The sequence below is a fragment of the Ambystoma mexicanum genome, chromosome 1q (genome assembly GCF_040938575.1).
Source record: "Ambystoma mexicanum isolate Mex_15411 chromosome 1q, UKY_AmexF1_1, whole genome shotgun sequence".
NCBI lineage: Eukaryota > Metazoa > Chordata > Amphibia > Caudata > Ambystomatidae > Ambystoma > Ambystoma mexicanum.
The window spans coordinates 687,221,091-687,237,818 of NC_090922.1; the positions used below are offsets into that span (position 1 = coordinate 687,221,091).

At 46.4% G+C, this 16,728-nt stretch overlaps 1 protein-coding gene across 2 annotated transcripts in view; it reads right to left on the reverse strand.

Annotated features, from left to right (window-relative positions):
* Positions 1 to 337: 337 nt before the first annotated feature.
* Positions 338 to 16,728, reverse strand: part of LMX1A (LIM homeobox transcription factor 1 alpha) — an 875,614-nt gene continuing 859,223 nt past the window's right edge. For both annotated transcript variants that reach the window (XM_069641283.1, XM_069641284.1), the window contains 2 exons: positions 2,312 to 2,476; positions 338 to 1,212 (listed from right to left, as the gene is read on the reverse strand). In XM_069641283.1, coding sequence (XP_069497384.1) covers positions 1,052 to 1,212; positions 2,312 to 2,476 — 326 coding nt within the window. In that variant the 3' untranslated portion in view covers positions 338 to 1,051. The remainder of the gene's footprint in view (positions 1,213 to 2,311; positions 2,477 to 16,728) is intronic.

Sequence of the window (16,728 nt, forward strand, 5' to 3'; positions counted from 1 at the left end):
CAGCTGAAACGATATGTTTCTTTTTAGGGCAATACTCTCCAGTCTGAAAAAAGAAGGAGAATGAACTCTAGAATAAGAGGACTCACTCAACACACACAATAACCAATGCAAGTCAAATGGAGAACCTAAGGCACAAGACTTCTGAGTGGCAGACCTAAATCTGGGAAATGATCCTTAGTCAAGACAGCAATATGCTGGGTCGGTTCAAACCGCCCATCCTGTCCAAGGGATAGAAAGATACCCATCTGTAAACATGATCCATATCAAATCATCCCAATCCAAGGCTTTGAAGTAACAATGACCTACATGTTATTGATCTGAATAAAGGCATACATGGTTTATCTGCTTACTGTTTAATCAGGGCAATCCAAAGGGTGACTTCAATGATCAGGTGACTGTGTATTAGTTTACAGAAAGTATCAAAACATTTTAACTTAATCGGCACGTTATATTGCCAACAGAGTAATGCCACACTGATATATGTTTTAAAATAGTAAATTATTCTTTATAACTTAAGTGAACCTAAGCGCGTCATTAAATAGTTTGCATTGAACACAAAGTTAACTTTGCAGTACACCCAAGTCATACATCATTATGCAATAACAAGCTGCTGTTAACATTCTCATGATTCTACTGTACTCATATGATGTTTCTTTTTTTATTTTATTGTGATCAATTTTGTATTAAATGTTGGCATATGTTAACTTTATAATACTAACTAAATAAATAAAAAATAAAATAAACAGCTGCTATGGCGGTCTCAATTCATAGCCAGACGTCTTCCAGTTTGATGTGTGGAATGGCCTATTCTTTGCCATGGTGTACTCTGCGTTACGTCATCTCTGAGACTGCAATGCATATACCATTGTCTCTAACGGCATTCCTTACTACTGGATCTAGTACACTAAGCCATTGCATATGCAAACCACTCTTTGGAAAGGCCGAGCCATGACACATTGGCAGCCTTTCCCGCAATTGAGATGACATAAATAACCATGGTCTCTAATGTCCACATTCTTTCAGATGATCAGCCAGGGCTCCAGAGAGGAATTCAGGAGGTGAAATAGGAATTCTGCATGGAGTAGAGATGATCAATTGGGTTTCCCACTCTTCCTTGTATTGAACCAATCTCGGAAGATGTCAGGAAACAGTCTCCCAGGTTAGCGAGCGAAGTGCAGTCACTATCCATATCATGGAAAAGCGTCTCATTGCCTGAAAAATCAGAACAGGTGAAGTCAGTAAAGCGTCCATATTGGACCGTCTCTCCACATTTCCTCAAATGCTTTGCTGCAGTTGACATGGGATCACAATTCACTATGCAGTGGTATTTTAGGGACCCTCAATAGGGAATCAATGCATTTGTGTTACACATGTTGGGGGAGGGGAGCTGGTACCTGTAGCAGAATGCATCCATCACAGCATTTTAGTCGGAGGAGGCCTGGAATTTCACATCACAAGGTTCAGGTTTCAAAGCCTGCATGGCCCATATTTTCTGCTAATCAATTCCAAAGCACATTTCCCAAAAGTAGCAACTTTGCCCGTGGCAACTGTGCGGTCTTTTGGCAGAGCGCCGCTGTGGAATTTCTGCGGTTTTGCCGTTTTCCACGATCCTCGCATCTCAAACTCAGGAAAGCCTTCAAGTGAAGGCCGCATGCAGACTGGATCAAGAAAGCCCTTTCGAAAATGCATTATTTTGCGCACACACACACACACACACACACATGCACACACAGACACAGTCTCTCTCTCTCACTTTCTCTGTGAAGCATTAGCACTTTACTACAATGCCATAAATATATTTGAATAATTAAAACTAGTGGTGAAAATGAGGTGCCTTAGAGTGCATCTACAGAGAGTGGGTAAACCGTGTTAACTGAATCCATGGAGATTCATGCTTTCATTGCACCCAATGGCTTTAAATCATGCATTTTCTGCAAAATCTGTATACATTCTGGGAAAAGATGCCAGATGGATTTGGATAATGTTTTAATTGTTTTCGTTTTTCATAGTCCAGATTATCAAGCCATATCATTTCAGGTGCCCCTCTTTCGTGGAAATAATTTCTATCTTTTAGTGGTTTAGTTCAATTATTTTGGTGTCCTAAACTTCCATTAAGTGTGCATTGATGGGTGTCTTGTTCATAGAATTTAAATTGCTTTCTCACTTTCTGCTCAATTCCCTTTCCAACATTTCTGAATGTACACAAAGCCGCATTTTCCAGATTCAAGTCTAGCCACATTTCACACATACATCCTCCATCGTCCGCTGCCAAGAGTTCTAGACCAGAACAGCGGATCAAGTGCTTGTTTACCGTAAGGGTGCATGTGGTCTCCTGGCATTTGTGGTGGGGTGAGTCCTTGTCGAAAGGGATCGGAGTTGTACATATTCTGCTCAATCACCAGGAGCTGCTGCTGAGGCAGTGACGTATAAGTATTCATGATGGCGTCCATGCTCGAGCTGCTGCCACTTGACGGAGCTGCAGGAGAATACGAGATGTCAACACCGGAATATAGAGGAGACAATAGCGAAAATGTCACGAGTGGCAACACTGATCAAATCTCATCTCAACTAACTTAACTCCTCTGCATTTATTCTCCTCAACTTCTGAAAAACTGGGAGTTTAGGTCCTTAGGCACCCAAAACCATCTGGCAATCAATTAAACGAAACACAAAACCTCATATAGGTCCTGCTTTAATTATTTCACCAAGGTAATAAAGTTTTAGAATATCTGTGAAAACGGTTTTGTCATTTATGATTTCATGCATGTAACTTACTAAACGGCTTATAATTTTCCATGCTATTTCTGAAAATGTGTGCATAGTTTCATATATAATACTAAATTAATGAACATGTTCAGGATTTCATAAGTCAATGGGGGTCATTATGACCCTGGTGGTAGCCATGCCGGAGTCATGAATTTACCGACACCCAGCAATAGGGACTTACCGGGGCATTACAGCCCCAGCAGAACCGTTAAATCCCCATTACCTGTTGCCGGTAATTATTACACCCCATTCCCATGGGAGTGGGGAGGCCGGATGCACCGCCACCATTCATGAATGGTGCCGGTGCATCCTGCAAGGTCTGCTCGCGGGTACCAGTCCGCCCACCAGGTCAGACCAGGCAGGCGGAAAAGAACACGCGAGCAGTACTCATAGTTTGGCGGTCCGGTAACCACAGTGCTGGTAGCTTGCCGGCCCATTGTTACCGGACAGGAAAACTTGTAATGCGGCCCTGTGGGGGTCATTCCGAGTTGGGCGGTAGACATGATGCTCTTAGCACCATGGCTGCCTCCCATACCGGGTCCGGGTCCAGTCTGGTTGAATGGGGCTTTACCAGGTCATTCCGACCCTGGAGGACCCGGTAAATCCCCATTCCAGCAACCATTCCCCATTCCCATTTGAGCCCCCATAGGGCTCAATGGGAATGGGGAGGGCGCTAATAACGGGCCTGCGAATAGCAGGCCCGTTATTAGCGCCTTGGTCCCTTAGCGGGACCCGCAAAGGACGTGTGGTCAGACCACACATCCTTTACGGTTCCCGCTAAGGGACCTCGAAATTGGGCGGTAAGGGATTACTGGCACCGGTCTCCTTACCGGTGCCCAGTATCCCTAACCGCCCCACTCGAAATGAGGCCCTATGTCTTAAAAACGACAGCAAATGTGTCCTCAAGCCACAATCATTGCTCAGCCATTGCTGAATGGTGCACATTTTAACCTCTCCGTTAGTGGGTTGCAGAGACATATTGGGACTGATATAAAAAGCGTTCCAATTGGTTTTCCAATTGAAAATGCATTTTATAAATCAATTTATCTTCCTGTCCTTGCATTGTGGTAACAGGCGGATTCGGCCTCATGTGTCCCATGAGAATAAGAGATGCCAAATAGCAGAAGACATGGGCCTTTGGTCACCATGAGTTAATCAGTAAAAACATCTCTCAGTTTCTTGAGGGCCCTTGTGGGATGTTTTTACCCATGCATCCGAGCCCTACCAAAAAAAAAAAAACTTGTGCATTACTGGCATTGAAAACATCATGATGGCCAGAGCTTCCCAGAAAATGCCCAGGGAAATGCATGAAGAATAGGCTGCCACCCATTTTTGCCGATGTTATGGGCAAAGAAGGGCACTGCCTAAAACCACCATTGGACTACCCACACAGTAGCCTGAAACCATTGGGAATGGCAATGCTGATTGCCAAAAGCAACCTAGAACTGTGGGGAATTCATTTTCTTAAACCCCAAAATGGTTGCATTACCAGTACTCACCACTATCAGAAAGCCGGTGTTTTAAAACAACACCAGACATTTGTGTAAAACTGAATAAATGAACCCAAAGCAGGCCAAAGAAAGACTTACTAAGAGGTGGATACAATGTAAAGTTATATTCTGAAGTGACTTGAAGGTTTATAACAAGACTGGCTGAGCTCTGCAGGTCTGCAGCGGCTTAAACTGAAACTGGATTTAAAATTACCAAAAATCGAAATGTGTAAATAAACTGAGGGACAGACTTATGACTGCCACATAGTTTGTCACTGTTAAAATGTCATAGTTTTGAACTTAGAATCAGCATTCCAGCTGCATGTGTAAAAATTGTTAGTTTTATTTGAATGCAGAAAACTGGGTAACTAAAAGTGACAGTAGCTGGGGCCTGGCTTAAGGAACTGGATTCTGCCCGACAACTTCCCCCCAATTGGAGTGAAACTGGATCCACAGCAGTTCTCAGGCCTGGCTGCATTCTGAGGGGAGGTTACCCTTCTCTGACTGAATTACCAAGGGACTGGTAGAGGCTAAACAAAGGACCCAGGCAGAGGGTTTATTGGGGGGGGGCCATAAATGGCTTCCTCTTGAACAATGGGCCTTCCAGGGCCCAGGCAGATGGTTTATTAGGGGGACCGTAAAATAGCTTCCTCTTGGCAGAAGCTGGGAGGGGCAGGGTCTCTGAGCTTGGCAGAAACTGGATAAACTGGTTTCTACACCATGTGACCTGAAAAGACACACCCCTGTTGGCCAGAATATGATTCTAAGAAAGATGTATAACTCACAGTGCGGACTTGTAAAAATTATTTAAATGATACCATAATTCTTGTGAATTTTCTGTGCACGTTTTAAGACGCGTTGGGAATTTGTGTGATGTTCTGGGGCAAAACCCCGCTATTTATGGATACTACAGACTCTGTGTTTAAGCTAGAGACATGGGAATTTACTGGAGTATGTAAGGACAGGCCGTGTATATGTGTATAATTTTTAATGAAGAACCAAGGTTGCATAACCCACTAAAATCGAAAATAAGTTGCCATTTTTTAATGCAAGCCCTCAGGAAGAGCAGAGTTTGAACAGAGTATACCTCATGTGATAGGTAATATGTACATGCAATGACAAACCACTATGTATTTGAGAAATGTGTATTTTGATCAAATATAGATTTGTGTGCAATTTGACAGGGGAGTGTCCTTTCTGCAAGCCATTAAATGACATCATTCTGACACACAATCCTGCTCTCCAGTGAGAACGCAAAGAATTCTCCAACCTATCAGAACTCTGAAGGGGTTGGGCCTAGAAAGTTAGCCTCTCCACCCACTTTCAAAACACATAAAAAGAGACTGCTGGGACAGGTAGGGACATTCAATTCCATTTGCCGCGGAGCATGCTGACCGACAACTTCACATCCAGAGATCCAGACTTCAAATCCATCTTTCTCCAGAACCTGTAGCATTACCCAGAAAGCAGTGTTACATCCAGTATCCAGAACCAGAGGCCAGAGATCCAGAGTGACCCAGACCGCTGTGAGCAGAACCAGAGAGCTGACCCAGATCACTGTGAAGTGCCGAGACCAGAACCGGAGTCCAGTCCAAAACCTGACCAGATCCGTGGCGAGGCTTATTTCAAAATATATTGTGAGTACCTAGCAGAACTGTGCAGAACCAATCTCTTAGTTAAAATAATATAATTCAATCTATTTTAATCTAACCAGAACTGCTTCCTGTCACCTGTCATTTGCAAAGCTGTCACCTGTCATTTTCTAGCTGCAAGCTGTAACCTGTTGCTTTGAACTTTTAAAATTTCAAATCCGAAAAACTACCTTTATTTAATCGTCCGTATCTCTGGAACCGTTTGGCTAGGAACTTGGTTTAACTTTCCGCTGAAAGCTTAGAATCTCAGCTTTTCAACAAGCTTAGAACTGACTTGCTACTCCTTTTTGCCGTGATTTGCGATTTGGCCCGATTTCTTTACTTGTAAAAAGATAGCTGCTTTTGCCTGAACTGCTAAATTTCGTTTGCCTCTTAAGAACCATCCCTAGATCCTTGCAAAAGTGAGCCTGACCTCATCCCAAGTATATTTCATTCACCATGAACCTCCTAAAGGGAATTAAAACCATTTTCAGCATATTCCTCACTTCATTGCCAGCACATATAAAAGCATTTTGGGCCTGTGTTTCAAACTTCTGTAGTCTAAGCTTGCTGGGGTGAACTGAATTACATTTGATTGCATTTCTGAGAACAGTGTGCTTTCCTTCCATTTCCTTGCATTGCATAAAGGGGGGAGTGGATTGCCAGAGGAAAGTGATTACATTGTTTTGTTGAAATCATATTGAGTATTTTCTGTATTGCATTTTCATTCAACATTGCATCCATCTGAAACTAGATAAAGCATTCTCTACCACCTTATTCTTCTGTTCCTATTCCCAAGCGTGCTACCTCATCCTTTATACTACTCCTGGGTAATCAAATCAGTTTATTAGTAGAACATTACCCATTGTTGTTAACTGCTCATGTTCTGAAGTGTGATATTAATTATTAATTTATTATAAAGTGTGATATATATATTGTTTACATTCTCAAATAAACCGTTTAAACTTGCAAAACAGAACTACTTCTTGGCTCAGTGGGGTCAGGGGGGTTCCAAGAGAGGGGTGTTATATAGGGGTAGTCATCCAGAACTCATGAACTGGACATAAATATATATCAATAAGGGTTTCCATTCAGTATCCCAGACTAGGCATTGACTTAGCTGTAGTGCTGGATTGAATCCTCTTACAAAGTAGGGGCTCGAGCTGGACGTTTGGGTTAGATCTATCACTTGTGCAGATTAATACAGTGTGCCAGCTGACCAGATACACATATCCGGTCGGATCACCACGCTGTGTTACGCTGTAAAGCACTCCTCAAAGGAACGCTCTAAGGAAAAGGTCTGTTTTGCAAAAAAAAATACAAACTTCTGTAATTCAGGAAGGAACTCAAATTCCAGAATGACGACCTTGGTAGATATGAAAATAGCCAGAGAGCTCTTCTTACATAAGCTATTTGTGAGAGGTGAGTGGACTCATCAGGACCAAACGGTCTAGTTGCAGGCAATGGCGCAACAGGTCACTGAAACAGGGTCAGATACATGGGGAGATCAGGGTCCCCTACATGTGGCCCTGAGTGAACTATACATGGCCCCTAAGGCCAAGGATGAGCACAACAAGATTGCCAGGGTAGCGACATATTTATATTTACATATGGGAGCCATGCAGGACAAATGTGCTGAAGGCCAAGATCTGGCGAGTAGGCAACTGCTGGCATTACAGAAGGCCCAATCTGATCTGGACTCTTCTGAGCAGAGGCTGCTCAGGAGCCAGGAGTCAGAAAATGACAGCAGACGGTACATCACTAAAATAAAGGAGGATATGGATGTGCTGCAACAGGAAAAGGCGGACCAGGATACCAGATTTCTGGCCTTGCAGAAGGAGTACCAAGAAGGTTTGGACTCCCTACTGCAGAGCCAGAAAAAGCTGGAGCAACAGTTAGACTTCAATAGGGCATGTGCTGAGCAGGTAGTCACCCTGCAAAGCCACCTAGATAGGGTGAAGGCAGAGAGCAATAAACTGATTTTGAAAGACCTGGATACCCAGGCAGAGTTTGACCAGGAGCGCCAGAAAACTGGTGCCTTCCAAAGGCAAAGGGACGACCTGGCGGCACATATGCAGGCTCTTAGTCAGGAAAGCGATACCTTAGGCCAGGAAGTCTGCCACTTAAAAAGGAAAATGGAAGAAAATCACCTGGCCCTCCAGGGACTGGGTGACCTCCAAAAAGAACACCAGGACTTGCTTTAGCACACCAGGAGGGTGGAGGAGGCTCTGGCAAGACAGGAGCAAGCCAGTAGGGATGGGACTCAGGAGGTAACCCTCCTGCAGCAAAGACTGGCCCAGTGCTCCAGGACCAATCAGGAAACGCAGAGAGAGAATGAGGCTCTCTGCCAGCACAATGATAGGCTCCAACAACAGTTAGCGATGTAGGAGAGACTGATAGAGTCTAGTAAGGCCTTAACTGAGGAACTGAAGGCGCAGGCTCTTGCATTGCAACAGGGAGCAGGGGCGGATAGAGACCAGGTTCGCTGGGAAAGGGAAACTCCTGAGCATAACCTCAGGAGCCCTAGTACCAGAGGCCTTTATCTCGCTCAGTCCCTGGACTCTGCCACCCCCATGTCCCCTGGCGCACATGAGCACCGGGCCACAGGGATGGCAGATTACTATCCAGCCAGAAGCATGGGGCTCATAGGCCAGTACCTCCCAGGAATTGATGGGCGGGCATCCGGGTATGGGCACCCAAGCACAGTGCAATTTAGTGGGGAACCCCAGGAGAATAGGCCCATTAAGGGCATCCTGAAAACTTCTGCCCAGTTAGGTCAGTGGGGGGGTACCCATCAAATCCTGGCAGCAAGGAGGAATCTGAAGACTCCTCTGAACGGCGCAGGACACAGGAGACCAGGTCCCCACATTCTGCTAGCCAATCCCAGGCTCGCAGAATCCGGGAAAACCTGGAAGATCAGACAGGAACCTCTGGGAGCAGTGCCTCTGAGTCAGAGGATGAATGGACCAGGGTTACCCGAACCAAAAAGGCCAATAAGGCAAAAAGGGCCTTGCTTAAGGACCCATTGAAGCAAATAAAGGCAATAAGGAGTGTCATCACGCCTTATCACAAGAACGCCAAGTATTCTGTTTGGGAACACTTGGAGCTTTACGAGCAAATGATGGAGACTTTCCATCTGAAGGACAGCCAAAGCTGTATTCAATATGTAAAGTGGACCTTCTCACCAGAATACTCCAGTTTCTTTGCGGGGCTGGAGGACCAAAATCATTTAAGATGGTCCACCTATAAGGCGGCCATCTTGAAACATTTTTCTGTTCACAGCAATCCTCAAGAGGCTCGCAAGGCAGCCTACAATTTGCAATGTGGGGAGGATCAGGCCCCACAAGAATTCGTGCAAGAACTGAAACGTGCCTTTGCGCAGACCACCAGCAGGGTGCGCACAGACAGCAGAGAATTTGTCAATACATTTTTCCATGCCTTGCCCAAATATATAATGACCCAGCTCGTGAGAGATTTTCATGAGAAAATATCTTTAGACTGGGTCATTGAACAGGCTACCCGGATCTATGAGGTGCAGAAGCCCATAGAAAATAAAAGCAATACCCAGAAAAATCCCAAAACCAACAGCACCCCAGCTGCTGCCAAGGTGGCAGAGGTAAAGGGTCACCCCCGTTTTGGATTTGGAGATGGGGGGGCCTAAAAACCTACCTGCACCTAATAATTCACAGCCCAGAAGGCCCTCGGGCCAGTCACAGACAGGGAGTCGAGGAGGTAGTCCCACAAATGGGGTCCCCCGCTCCCCTGACTATGTAAGTCCCCGCTATAAGGGAAACCGACCAATCCTGGGTTATGTGTGGACTCCTCCAGCCCAGGGGGGGGATGCAGCCAAGCACCTGATCCAGGGAACTTCCCTCCTAACTTCCCCCAGGAGGGCAGAAATTCTCCAAATCCTGGGCAGAACTTTTTCCCCAGGTATCCACCCAATTTCCAGCCCCAAAATCATCTTCTTTCCCCAATTCCCTGAGCTCAGACAACCTAATCCGGGAAAGAGGAGGCCAAGGGTTGAGGGGTACCAAAATCTTCCCAACCAGGGGTACTACCAGAGAAGGGATAGCTACCCTTCCCGGGATCAGCCCAGGGGAGAAAATAGAGCCCCGGGGAGAAAATCAGCCTGACCGGGTTTCCCAGTTACAGCGCCAGGTCCAAAATATGGCACGGGATCTGGGTCACATACTGAGGGCTCAACAGAACCCTCAGATGAGCGTGCCACCGCAGAATGCCCCAAACTCTGGACCTGGTACTCCAGAACAATGACGGGGGCAGCACCCCAATAACACACTGGTTCCCAGGGAGGAGGCACAAGGGGAAGGGGGGTGTAAAGCCTTGGAGGAAGCTTCCTTCCCAACTTGTAAACAGCCCCTGGAAAACCAGGAACCGGAAACAAAATCTCCTGCCCCTGAAAGCCCGCCTCCCAAGTAGCAGAGGGGGGGAAGGAGAAACAAAGGACCCAAACAGACCCACTTTGTGGAGGAGGTACAGGTCTTCCAATTTGAGGGAGAGGGATCCTCAGAGGACCTTCTCCTTCAGAGATGGGGGAACTCCTCCCAAAGAAAAATGGGTCCCAAGGGATTCCAATCCAGACTGGGGAGATATGGAGACTGAGCTACCGCCACCCATCATCTCATCCCAGAACCCACAATACCAAAATCCCCTGGTTCAAACCCATCCTGGTGACTGCCTCCAAAAAGGGGGGGGCGGACCAGAACCGGAACCAGGGGAACCCACAATGGCTCTGATCTCCAGTTGCCAACTTTTTCTTTCAGATTCCCAAGGCTCTCCACAGAATTCTGCCCAAATCTCTTCGCTAGCAATGTCCAAAACCAGAAAGTTATCCACCAGTTGTCCAAAAATGTGCATTATCTGTGCCCCCTTGAGGAGAAGGAGGGAAGATACTATGCCCCGGTACAAGTACAGGGGCAGGGTACAATTTTGGCACTGGTGGACACTGGATCCCAAGCTACCCTTCTGTCCAAAAGGGCCTTTGAGGAACTAAATGCCGGAAGGGGGGAGAATTACCGTATTCCTCTCACCTCTCTTCCTGGACAACTACAGAACTTTGACGGGAAGGAAATTCCCGTTGAGGGGACTGCAGACTTGGACATTAAAATCGGGCGACACAAGGTGAAACACCCGGTCATAGTAGTGACTCCAGAGGGCACCCCTTGTTTACTAGGGAATGACCTCCTGAGAAGGTTGTCACCCCTAATAGATTGTGTAAACAAGGTCCTCTGGACCCAGACTAGCCGACCAATAAAATTAAAACAGAGTGTCAACCATGTTAGTTTAAACGGCACCTGCCACATGGTTGAACAAAAATCTGACCAAGTAGAATTTCACTTCCAGAACAACCAGATTCCAGACGTGACAGTAATAGCAATAGGACAACAGACTCGTGATGGGGGGTCCTCTCAGTTTCTGAAAATCAACCTTCCTTCCAGTTTAAGGTGGTATTCCGCACTGGAAGGAAACACCCTGAAATTCTTTACTAATCCACAATCAGAAACTCCCACTCCTATAGTCCAGAAAGATGTGAAATCAGCTCAGAGCCTGGCTGATATTCAGCAAATTGGAGAGCAGTTGTTCATCCCTGTTCAGTAAAATGATGGGAAGGACTCTGTTCTCGCTCGAGTGTGTGTGAACAACGGTAAGAGCTTCATCAGCGAAGCCATGTTCCGCCAACTCCCAAAAGATCCAGCCATTCCCACATTCAAACTGATAGACAAATGGGAAATGGACCTGGAAGCACCTAATTCCAAACAGCTCCTGCCAAGCAGGTGTATGCTCAAAATCTCCATTGACAACAAGAGCATAGTCCATAATTGTTGGGTCGTGCGAGACGTCACTGCCGCCTTTTACTTAGGCAGTGACATTCTCAATCGCTTTGCCATTAGTTTGGACCTAATAAACTTCAAAGGTTGGTCCCGATTAGCGGATAATACCATGGGCTTTGATGATCCAGAAAAAGCATTTAGGTCAGCTCAATTGCTACCTTATGCAGTTGAAATTCAGATTAAAGAGGAAGTCACTATCCCAGGAAAGGTCCCTGGAAGTGAAAGTTAAAAGAGGACAACATTTGAAAAACCCTGATGCTTACATACATCTAAATGCTTCTCTCCAACAGCAAGGGTTAGGGGTAAACCCAACACCATTAGTCAACATAGAACATGACACCATTCGAATAGAGGTGGATAACAGTGACTTAAAGAGTATTACTCTAGCCGCAGGCACCATTATTGGAATGGCGGTTGATGACCGACATTTTTCCATTGATTTAGGAAATGAACTGTTAGGACCCCAAGGACTGTTTTGACAGTGACAGTGATGACAATACAACACCAGACAGGATTTTTACCCAGCATGGGGGGAACTTTCTGGTGTACACTTCCTGCCCCTATGGTAAGGAAGATGTGACTTGTGACTTCAGGAGGGATGAAGTGATTTTCCAGGTCCATGAGTGTTGCCTTTCCCACCTGAGGCCTCCAGTCCAAATCAGCACTCTGACCAGGGACTTCTCCACCCAGCTGGAGGAGGCCGCTGAGATAGCCAAACCAGAAGTCTTTCCAGGCTTCAGGCAGATGGTGGAAGAGAGAGTCAACCTAGCTGATGCCTGTGTGACTCTGGAACAGAAGCAAAAGTTGAAACAAGTTTTCTTGGATTTCCAAGATCTCTTTGCGGTAGACTCATATGACTGTGGTCGCACCGACATCCACACAACAACAATCCCCACGGACCCTGGAATGACTCCAGTGTTTGTGAAGCAATATCTCTTGCCTCTCGCATCCATGGAGTCCCTTACTGAAATAATTAAGAACCTTGAGTCCCAGGGAATAATCCGTCCAGTCCACAGCACTTTCAATAATCCGGTGCTGGGAATATTGAAGCCAAACGGCCAGTGGAGACTCTGCGCCGACCTCAGGGAGCTCAGCAAACGGGTCCATACTTCCCGATGGCCTCTGCCCTACATTGACCAAGGGCTGGCCCAGATCCAGGGGTCACAGGTATTCACTGCAATAGACCTGACCAATGGATACTGGACTGTGCCTGTCAGTAGGGAGGACCAATACAAGCTGGCTTTTACCTTTGGGGGCCAGCAGTACACATGGACCCGGACTCCCTTCGGATACCTCAACTCCGGCAATGAATTTAACATTTTCCTACACAAGGCCATGCCCAACCTGGGTGCAAGGGGTAACCTGGCTTATGTAGATGATGTCCTCATCAAAAGTTCATCTGTGGAGGAACACATAGCGGAGATCCGTTATGTTCTGACCCAGTTGAGGGCCGCCGGAGCAAAACTTTCCTTTCAGAAAGCACAGTGGTGTAGAACCTGTGTTAATTTCTTGGGGCATGAGATTACTCCTCAGGGCCTCTGTCCCCAGGAAAAGAAAGTGGAAGCACTTCAGAAACTGAAAGACCCCACAACTCTGCGGGAACTAAGGAGCCTCCTTGGACTGACTAATTACAGCAGAAAGTTCATTGAGGGCTACGCAGAGATCACCAGACCCCTGATTCATCTCCTGAAGGGGGGGTCAAGTGGGAATGGGGTCCAGAACAAGCCGAGGCTGTAAAACAACTCAAAAGAAGCCTCTCACAAGCGCCTTGCCTAGCTTACCCTGTCAGAAACAAGGAGTTCTTCCTGGAGACGGGGTTCTCTAATATGTGCTTGACGGCAGTATTATACCAAAAGCATGACAAGGTCAATAAAGTAATCTCCTATGCGAGCAAAACCTTATCCTCTGTGGAGGAAAAATTCAACGATTGTGAGAAGGCACTCCTGGCAACGGTGTGGGCATTGAAGAATTACCGCCCGTTTATCCAGGGGGAACACATCATAGTGGAGACTCCACACCAGCCTCTGCAATATCTCCAAAGTGATAGAATCCGGGCCGGAAATGTGAGTAATTCCCGAATTACTTCCTGGATTCTGTCAATGCAAGGCTTTCCTGTGGAGGTCAGATATGGCCAAAACAAGAAGAGTCCCCTCGCGCAAGGTCTGGCTGACTTGCATGATTGTGCCAGAGAAAACTGTCTCGAGGACGAAAGACTAAAAATCAAAGACAACACGGAGGCATACCTTAATTCCCCACACAAAGTCTTTAAAGAGGACAAGTGTGAGGGAATGCCCACTGTCTATGTGGATGGATGCTCTTACCGTGTTGACAACGACGGGGAGAAAGAACTGGTGGCTGGCGTAGGGAATGCATGAGTGAAGGAGTTTCCAGAACCCTCCGCTGGATACAAAATTGGTCCCTGAAGTAGTCAGGTGGCAGAATTGATGGCTGTGCATCAGGCCATCCTCACTGCTGTCCAACATCAACTCCATGAACTGGTCATAATCACCGATTCGGATTATGTACGGAACGGGTTCGTGGAGCACCTGGTCAACTGGAAAACCAGAGGCATGTTATGCACTAATAACAAACCCCTGAAACATGGGAAGTTAATCCAAAACATTGATGATCTGGTCACCTCGAATGGGATGACCATCTACTGGAAGAAGATCAAGGGTCATTCCAAAGTAGAGGGACCAGACAAAACTGGAAATGACTTAGCTGATCAGCTGGCCAAAACCGGGGCCATCCAGGGGGATCTAATAGAAATAGAGTCCCTGATGGGGGAAATCCAGGTCACTGCGATCACTAGGTCCCAGACAAATGCTCACAATGATCTTTCAACTGCCCAATGGAGCAAGGAGACCCCTGATGCTGATTTGATTACATCTCAGAAGGGGGATCCAATTATTGGTAAGTTTTACCAACACCTTGAGGACCCTGAGAACTTTCCCCTGACGGATACCGATTACATTGGGAAAGAGGACCTAAGAGTGTTGATGAAATGTCCAAAAATGTTCCGGATCCAAGACGGTTTGCTGGTAAGGAAATCCAAAGCTGGCCACGATCAGTGGGTGGTTCCTACCTCATTCCGAAGCCTGATGTTAAGTCACGCCCATGATGCGGCCACCGCCGTTCATTGGGGGTTTCACACAACACTGGAAATCTTAAGAGAGGTTGCATACTGGCCACACATGGGGCAGGACCTTGACCAATACTTGAAGGGGTGTCTTGTGTGTGCACAATTTCAGCCATCATCCCTCACGCACCGTGCACCCCTCCAAAAGAGGGGGATGACACTGCCATGGTCAGATTTGCAAATCGACGTTGTAGGCCCTGTGATTCGCTCGTCTAGAGGAAACAAGTACATGTTGACCGTTACATGCGTGTTTACCAAGTGGGTGGAATGTCTCCCAGCCCCAAATTGCAATGCAGAAACAGCAGCTGCCCTGATGATTAACCACATCCTTTCCCGTTTTGGTCTACCTCAAAGGATTGAGTCAGACAGAGGTAGCCACTTCACCAGTGAAGTGATGACAAAGATGTGGGAGATACTGGGGGTCAAGAGAAAGTTACATATTGCTCACCGGCCAGCTTCTTCTGGGGCAGTAGAGAGATATAACCGAACCATTGTGAGCATATTAAAAAAGTTTGTGGCAGATTCTGGGCCAAGTTGGGATATCCAATTACCTCTGGTCCTAATGGCCATCAGATCTACCCCTTCATCTGCAACCAAAATGTCACCATTTGAATTGATGACTGGATGCAAGATGGTGCTTCCCCAGCATTTGCTCTACAGAACCCAAGAGCAGACACTAATAAATGCCTCCACAACTCATGAGTATGTGGAGAATTTAAGGAAACACCTTCAACATGCTTTTGCCTATGCTCAGCGGAATCTAGAAAGATCAGCTGAGAGTATGAAGACCAACTATTACCTGAAAACTTCCAGGAAGGAATATCAGGTAGGGGATCGGGTCTATCTATACAATTTCCAAAGGAACCAGGCCAAACAGCGAAAATGTTTGCCTACATGGAAGGGACCCTTTGAGATTATAGACAAGATCTCCCCTGTGGCCTACAAGATCTGCATCCACAAAGGCGGTTTGGCAGAGGGGAAGATAAGTGGGTACATATAAATCAGCTAAAGTGTTGCCATCCCAGGCACACTCTGCAACAACTGGAGGAATCCTCTGGAATCCTAGAGGGTACTGTCTCAGATTAATTCAGTTCTAACTTAAAATATCCTACATATCGCCTATCAAATTTCTCAATGTGGGTGTTTTGGTTTTTGAATGCAAAAAGAAATGTGCATGTTCATATGTTTTGACTATAAATTTATATGCCACCCCACTATATCAATGGTGGGGGAAAAATGTCTATGAATAGGTATTGCCGCTCTTCCTTTGTCGTCCTAGGAGAAAGAAAACCTTGAGACTGGACAGGGAGGACGATCCGGAGACCGGGAGCAGAGACGCAAGGGGCCCGGGGTACCGCCCAACCCTCCCATCAGGACCAGCGAGGAGAACCGATCGATCCGACCGGATGGAGAAAAAGATGCTGAACTGTGCCATCTATTGGAAGAAGATGAGGAGAACATCCCAGATCTTGCGAGTTCCATCAGTGAAACAGAATGGCCATCGCAAGAGGGGGGCTTGTGGGATGTTTTTACCCATGCATCCGAGCCCTACCAAAAAAAAAAAACTTGTGCATTACTGGCATTGAAAACATCATGATGGCCAGAGCTTCCCAGAAAATGCCCAGGGAAATGCATGAAGAATAGGCTGCCACCCATTTTTGCCGATGGGCACAGAGGGGCACTGCCTAAAACCACCATTGGACTACCCACACAGTAGCCTGAAACCATTAGGAATGGCAATGCTGATTGCCAAAAGCAACCTAGAACTGTGGGGAATTCATTTTCTTAAATCCCAAAAATGGTTGCATTACCAGTACTCACCACTATCAGAAAGCCGGCGTTTTAAAACA